At 38.6% G+C, this 7355-nt stretch overlaps 1 protein-coding gene across 1 annotated transcript in view; it reads right to left on the bottom strand.

The window, feature by feature from the left end:
* Positions 1 to 850: 850 nt before the first annotated feature.
* Positions 851 to 7355, bottom strand: part of LOC127657346 (zinc transporter ZIP9) — a 33614-nt gene continuing 27109 nt past the window's right edge. Inside the window, exon 7 of the mRNA XM_052146090.1 lies at positions 851 to 3496. Within this exon, the coding sequence (XP_052002050.1) occupies positions 3263 to 3496 (234 nt within the window). The 3' untranslated portion in view covers positions 851 to 3262. The remainder of the gene's footprint in view (positions 3497 to 7355) is intronic.

Below are 7355 nucleotides of genomic sequence, written 5' to 3'. Positions count from 1 at the left end.
CTTTTGTGCCATTATGTGCCTCAGAGTGAACAACACTTGTGTAACTGCGTCTCATGCTGTAATTCAGCAGATGTGCATATCCAGAACAAGGCAACTAAATCTGCTGCTTGCAAACAGTCTTTTTTGAGGAAATAGCTGGTTGCTAGCAAAGCATATGCAGCCCTGCTTACATTCCCCTGCCTCTTATGATGCACACATGTTTGTGTAACTGATGATGTCATAATTACAATTATTTAGACTATAACCCCTGGAGTCAAGAGTTTGAGTCCAGGATGTGCGAGTGATTCCAGCCAGGCTTCCAAAGCAACCAATTGGCCCGGTTGTTAGGGTTGGTGGAGTCACATGGGTTACCTTCCTCATGGTCGCTATAATGTGGTTCTCGCTCTCGGTGGGGCCACATGGGGGGTTGTGCATGGATGCCACGGTGGCTAGCGTGAGCCTCCTCATGCTAGGTCCCTGCAGTAACGTGCTCAGCAAGTCACATGATAAGATGTGAAGTGATAATATTCTCAGAAGTGAGATTAATTCTCCACCACCCGGATAAAGGCAAGTCACTGCGCCACCATGAGGAATTAGAGCGCATTGGGAATTGGCATGCCAAATTGGGGAGAAAAGGAGATTTAAAAAAAATATATATAGTTGCATTCTCACTCGTGCGTCTCTGTCATTCCACAGTTCTGTTGCAACCGAACTCAGACCACTTGCTACTGGTAGTCTGGGATTCAATACTAAAAAACAGCTTTAATGTTACCAGTTTTTCCTACTAACGTACACTGATTCAAACTAAAATGCGAGTGGTCATGATTTTACAAATTAGTTTTATTTACTGGAAAATAACCAATTTTTTTTTTTTTAACGATTACTAAATTCTCATTTATTTGCTTCTTTATTTTACAATCTGAAAATATTTCAATGCAGTTCAAAATGTTATTACACAGGCAAAATAATGTACATAGTAAGATTTGCATCCATTAAAAAAGAAAGTATGTTTATTCAAATCACCATAAACAGAGAGTACTGCAACCATTTTAAGTTAAACAATCGAGAGAAAAATAAGGCATAGTTCTGTGGAATGATCGCATAAAAGCCCCCACAACTCAGCCTTTGATGTCAATATGCCCCACCCCTCCAATCCATCACCTTGTCATAGTAAAAGCTATTTCCTAAATACGCTTACCCTCCCTGCACATCCTCTATCCCAACAGATCCAACCAAGTAACCGAGCTGTGGGCATAAAACTGGTAAAAATAAGTCAAAACAATATGGCACAAAACTTCACTTTACCATCTCCATAATAATTCAATTGCATTTAGTATCTGTCCCAAATCACTGGACGAAGGTCACGTTGTTGGATTTAAATGAGGCTAGTTTACCTCCAATTTCCGTTTTAGAGTCTTAAAATTCATACTATCTGCAAGTCACCATGAAGCCTATGCTCAACAGTGTATCTTCCACATTAAAAAAGATGAGGGGGCTAGAGTGCTAAAAGCACCAACTCAGCTTTCATAGTAGACTACTGTCAAAAGGCAACACAATTTAAGCCCATGAGTAGCTGCCGGTGTCCAAGTTTGCACTGAAAATCTTATAACACTTGCTTACCAAAGCTTTCTGATAAGCAACCATATAGTAAGTTTCTTGTGATCACATTGGTGATACACAACAACTAGCCAAGTTCATGAATCACGTTTTGAATCTAAAACATTTAGGTTACCAGCCAGGCAACCACTATGCCACCACCACCTACAGGATCACAGATCCATCATGTATTCTTCTCAACTGACCTCGATTTATCTGTGGGAACAGTTAAGACAATGAGGACCCATATAAAATGAAAGTATCAATGTCATAAATGTAATTAAAAACAATCACAACTCCCCACTTATTACATAAACTTAAGTTAGACTAAAGACTATGAGAGATAACAGGGTGTCGAACAGCATGTCAAATAGGGAGTCTAGGAGTTTTCTTTTTGTCCAGAGCAGTGGTCCCCAACCCTGTTCCTGGAGGCCCCCAAACAATGCACATTTTTATGTCTCCCTTTACTGACACACCCAAACCAGGTCTTGGAGTCCCCACTAACAAGCTGATGAGCTGAATCAGGTGTGTTTGATTAGGGAGATATCCAAAATGTGTAGTGTTGAGGGCCTTCAGGAGCATGGTTGGGAACCACTGGTCCAGAGCATTTGTTTGTCATTCATATAGTGAATAGATATTTACAGTACACATTCTCCACTCCGAGCAGGTATCACAGTACAAAACATCTGAATGACCAATCAGATCCTTTTTCCATGATTCAACATCCAATAAGGATTGAGTCATTAAAAGTCAAATAACAAAGATGTGCATGCACTGAACAAAAAATAATATGTCGAACAGCTAAGCCTTTGGACACTGTGTCATAATTGGGTTAAGAATGGTCTACAATAATCTAAAAAACAACCTCTTCCGAAAATAAATGCTTAATATAAAGACCAGGAATCATTGATCCTTCAGTGGTCCACAAGATGAACAAACACCAAAAATAGATGGCATGTTTGTTCAATAACTATCTATACATGCCAAGAATCTCCAACAAATTCATACATTTAATGAGAGACCCAAGGAAAACATTTTGGCAGTTCAAGTTTGACAACAAAACTAGCCCATACTTCATTGAATGTTTCCATAATTATACAGAAGCATATTGATTTCTGGAATATCAAGTACATTTTTCATGTACAAATCAATACTGAAAATATGTGCAAAAGATGGGGGAAAAATACTCACAATTACAATCTTGGGGCTCATGTGTTTAACATGTTTGTAATGTTGAAAAACTTTGACTTTAATAAACTATTTTAAAAGATTCATGAACATATTCCATACAAAAACTTGTACAATGTCAAATTTAAAGCCTACATGCCAACCCCACCACAATCTATCCTTATAAACTCCAAAAACCTGCACCACTGAAAAAGAAAAAAATAAAGAAAAGAGTTGGACATGTGATCGCATTTATTTATGTATAGTCAATGCAAGATGTCAGCACACAGTGCTTTGTGGAGGGGCGGGGCCACCCATTCCGGAAGTCTTTAGATGCTTCCCAGATCCTGTCCCCATCTCGAATGTTCTTACATTCAATCCAACCACCAAATTTAATAAACTGAGAGACATAATTCAAACCAATTATGAGAGGTTCTTGTTTGGCCAACGCTGTTCAAAGTCCCATTCGCTCTTTCTGGTATGGTCTCACCTTCCTCTACATTGCTTCAAGTAAAGACCTCTAGTGCTGATGTCCAATGGAGAGCACCAGTGGTATCAGACAGCCTAGCACCAGAGCTCCAACCTCCACTTTGCTCAGTCCTTTCCCTCCACTCCCTGCCGGTGAGTGGCTGTGGCCCCCCATGCCACCCACCTCCGGCAGAACGTGCACAGTAGCCACGTACAGGAAGGTGCCAGCAGAGAACAGCATGGCCACACCAGTGGCATTGACATCGGACAGTGCCTCCTTACTGCTCTGAAAAGGACAAGAACATAAGTAGAGAAAAAGTGTTAGATGATGATGATAATAATCTTGCATAACCAGACCTCTGACTTAATGTTATTACGTCAGAAAATCTCAGGAAATCAGCAGTTACAGAAATACTCAAACCAGCCCATCTGGCACCAACAACAAAGCCACGTCCAAATCAATGAGATCAAATTTTTTCCCATTCTGATGATTTATGTGAACATTAACTCACCTGAACCCCAATTGGACCCTTTTTTTTTTTTTTTTACATAAGACACAGAGAAGTACCGAGTGTGTATACAAATTGGACTACTTTTAACTTCACTACTACTTTACTTTTAACAGTGAGACAATATTTTGTAAGAGGTCACACTGATACGACTACAAAGTTGGCTGACTATTTCTGCTTTTCCATCCACATATCACAACACATACAAAAATGTACCATGAATTTAACGCCATGTCAGCAACCAGGCTATTCACATGGCAAACAAAGGTTCATCATTAAATATAAATATGATACTTAAAATTTCAATGTAAAAACTGTCAAATCTGTTCGGATGGTACTTAAAAAAATCTATTAAACAAGTCTCTGTATAAAAGAGTTGTTTGACAGTTCCAAAAGTTTTATAGTTCAATAAAATGTGCTTGATGGTCATAGGGGTTTGGCAAGGTATCCATATGGGAGGATCTTCACCAGTCAGTAAATATGCATGTGTTAATGGCCCAGTCGGCATCTGATAACACTATTTTTGAGAGTAATTTCTTTGGATCCTGAGGTTTATTTCGTATAATTGATTGCTGTTGCACTTATTCCATACTGATTACCACTTATTGATGGCCTGAGGTCAGAGGGTTGTATCAAAAATTCTGAGATCTCCAAGTTTAATTCCTCTTTTGAAGCATACCTACTTTTTCATTTCCTGCCAGACCAATATGTCCCGGCACCCAACAAAGGATAATGTTGAAATCCTTCATCTGTAATCGATGTATTTGTGTCAAAATGTTTATGATTATAGGATGATCGGTCTCCATGGTTTCAAGTGCTTGAAGGCAAGACTTTGAGTCTGAAGCGATTAAAAAGTTTCGTCCTTGACCCTGCTCAATGTTTTCCAGTAGCACTGCTCAGGCCTCAGCTGTGAAGATAGAGCTCTGTTCTGGAATACGTATACCATATTGCTGATCTCCAATCACTAATGCAGCTAGTGTTATCCTAGTTTTGTATCCATCCCTTAATACTGTACCATGGGAGTGGGGAAACTACACCTCAGTTACCCATGTTGGGAAGTGTTTCTGACTTTTTTAGCAGTGCCAATGCCATAACAATTTCAAGGTCCAGGGGGAACAGGCCAACAATTATACTGTCTTATGTTGTCCAGTTTGATGTTCAAGTATCCTTTAATCCATATTCCAAAAGGTTTGATCACTTTAGGTCTAGCTTCATACAGATAAGAACATTCTGGTTGGAATACCGGTGCAAAGGCCATATTACTTAGATTTGCTTTGAGTTTGACTGCATATTGTAAGGCCAGTTTCAGATGCCTTTTCTGGAGGGAAGGTTCACCGGCTTCTGTAAAAAGGCTTTGAATGGGACTTGTTCTGAAGACTCCAAGAGCTAGACGTATTCCCTGATGGTGTATTGTGTCAAGTGTTCGAATGTATGACTTCATTGCCTGACCATACACAATACTCCCGTAATCCAGTCAGGATCTAATTAATGTTCTGTAGAGATGTAAAAGAATGGTAGTGTCCGCACCCAATTTTGTATTGGCCAGCAATTTTTAAATATTCATTGATATTCTCAAAATATTTATATGTGGGATAAAGGTGAATTTATTATTTTTAAAGGCCTAAGAATTTGAAATAATTTGTTACTTTAATGGGTACTCCCTCCATACTCAAATCAGGGTCGGGGTGTAAGGATCGGAGAAGGCAAAAATGCATGCATGCTCACTTTGTTTTGGAAAATCTGAATCAGTTCTTTATTGACCAGTTGATTATTTTATTTATGCTTAGTTGTAGCTGTCATTCCTCTATAGCATATGCATAAGTCATCAACATATAAATTTTGAAAAATGTGGGGGTCAATAACTTTGATTATACTATTGATTTTGATGCTGAATAAAGTCACTGAAAGAACTATTCGTTGTGGAACTCCTAGCTCTTGTACATGTGGGTTTGATAGAGTAGTTCCTACTTGAACACGAAAATGTCTGTTTGTCAAGAAATTGGAGATAAAGATGGTTCGGTTGACTCTGAGCCCAAGTTCGTACAGGTCTTTGAGTATTCCATATCTCCAGGAGGTGCCATTGGCCTTCTCAAGATCAAAGAAGAGTTATTTTTTTAATGAAGTTGTCCCGGACAAACGATTCAAGTCTGATAAGGTGGCCAAAGTTGCTTTTGCGTCTTCTAAACACACACTGGTAATCAATAATCCTGTGTTCCCGATTCCAGACTCCGTATCAGGATTGTGTCGCACACAATATCGATTTAGCTTTTTTTATGTTTACTGGACTTTTTATGACGTTAATTGATAAATGAAAACTATTTAATGGTGTTATTTTTGAAGACATCCTCACTATGCAATATTTTATCGAGTGCCTAAAACCTTTGCACAGTACTGTACATCTGCATCCCAACTCAAAATCAAGGCTTTACTGTTGACTGGGCTTTTCAATTGGACAAAATATACAATAATATTGGTAATTGTACTTATTTGTGCAATACAATAATAATAATAATAATATCACTATTATAATTATAAAATATTGTCCTTACATTTTCGGTGGCATGGGTGCTACCCCTCTAAAATGTTTGTCTGAATCCTGTTAACACACAGTCTTAATAACGCAACACTCTTTGCGGGACACTCAGCAAACAGTGGGAGACACAGTGGCCAAAGACATCTGTCTAAAAGTGTAAGTATGTTGGAGTGGTGTTTTTAAAGGCAAATTAATATAAAGACACAACCCAGTTGTGAAGCGGCCGAGACTCAAAATCAGCAAAATAACAGCATGTATCTGAGCCAGAACAGTAGACGAAGCACAACAGAATAGAACAGAACAAGTCGTGCTTTTCCAAATTGAACCCCTTTCAACTACACAGTGTTTTAAAATACAATGATTAAGCTGTGAGATGCTCATAAGAGATCAAGAAGCAACAACCAAAGACCTAAGGAGCTGTTCACACAGAACACATTTGTGTGTCCATCTGCACTGTTTTTCAATTGAATTGACCATTGAGTCTGTTTTTTTTCAATGGCTCATGCAAGAGTGCTTCCTTTTTTTAGATGACGTGTCAAGTTAAAAAGAACTTCAACCTTTAAAAATGTGCCTCGTGACACCGGTCTTCTTTTAGCGCCTAAATTTATTCTGCTGCATGAACGTGATCGGTTTTAAGTCATTTTTAGTGCTTGGCACACATTCAGTATTCGAATGCACAGATTTGTATGAGATTCAAATGTGCATTTTTATCTTATATAAAAATTGTATGAACCAAGTTTGATTTATATTTCTGCATCAAACCTCGAACCATGCACCATGTAAATACATGTAGTGTCTGTCTTGTTTTCTCGTGACCTCAACATAACAAATGTTGTTTTCTCATGATCAGGTGTTAGGCATACCTCGTCTTGTTTCACCGTTGCCCCTTTGTTTACCATTTTTGTCACTTTTGTAATTCCGTAGTTTTCACTTTTGTCCCTTTTGTAGCTCCACAGTCTCCCTGTTAGCGTTCGTGTTCTCATTCATTGTTTTCACCTGCCCTCGTTAATTTGCCATTGGTTTCTGTTTATCCCCTTGTTATCCTGTTTGAGTTCTGTTTGTTCATTGGCCCCTTTGTCCTATGTCCATGTATTTAAACCCTG

This window comes from Xyrauchen texanus, chromosome 16 (genome assembly GCF_025860055.1).
Source record: "Xyrauchen texanus isolate HMW12.3.18 chromosome 16, RBS_HiC_50CHRs, whole genome shotgun sequence".
Lineage (NCBI taxonomy): Eukaryota > Metazoa > Chordata > Actinopteri > Cypriniformes > Catostomidae > Xyrauchen > Xyrauchen texanus.
This window is presented reverse-complemented; position numbering and strand designations above follow the sequence as displayed.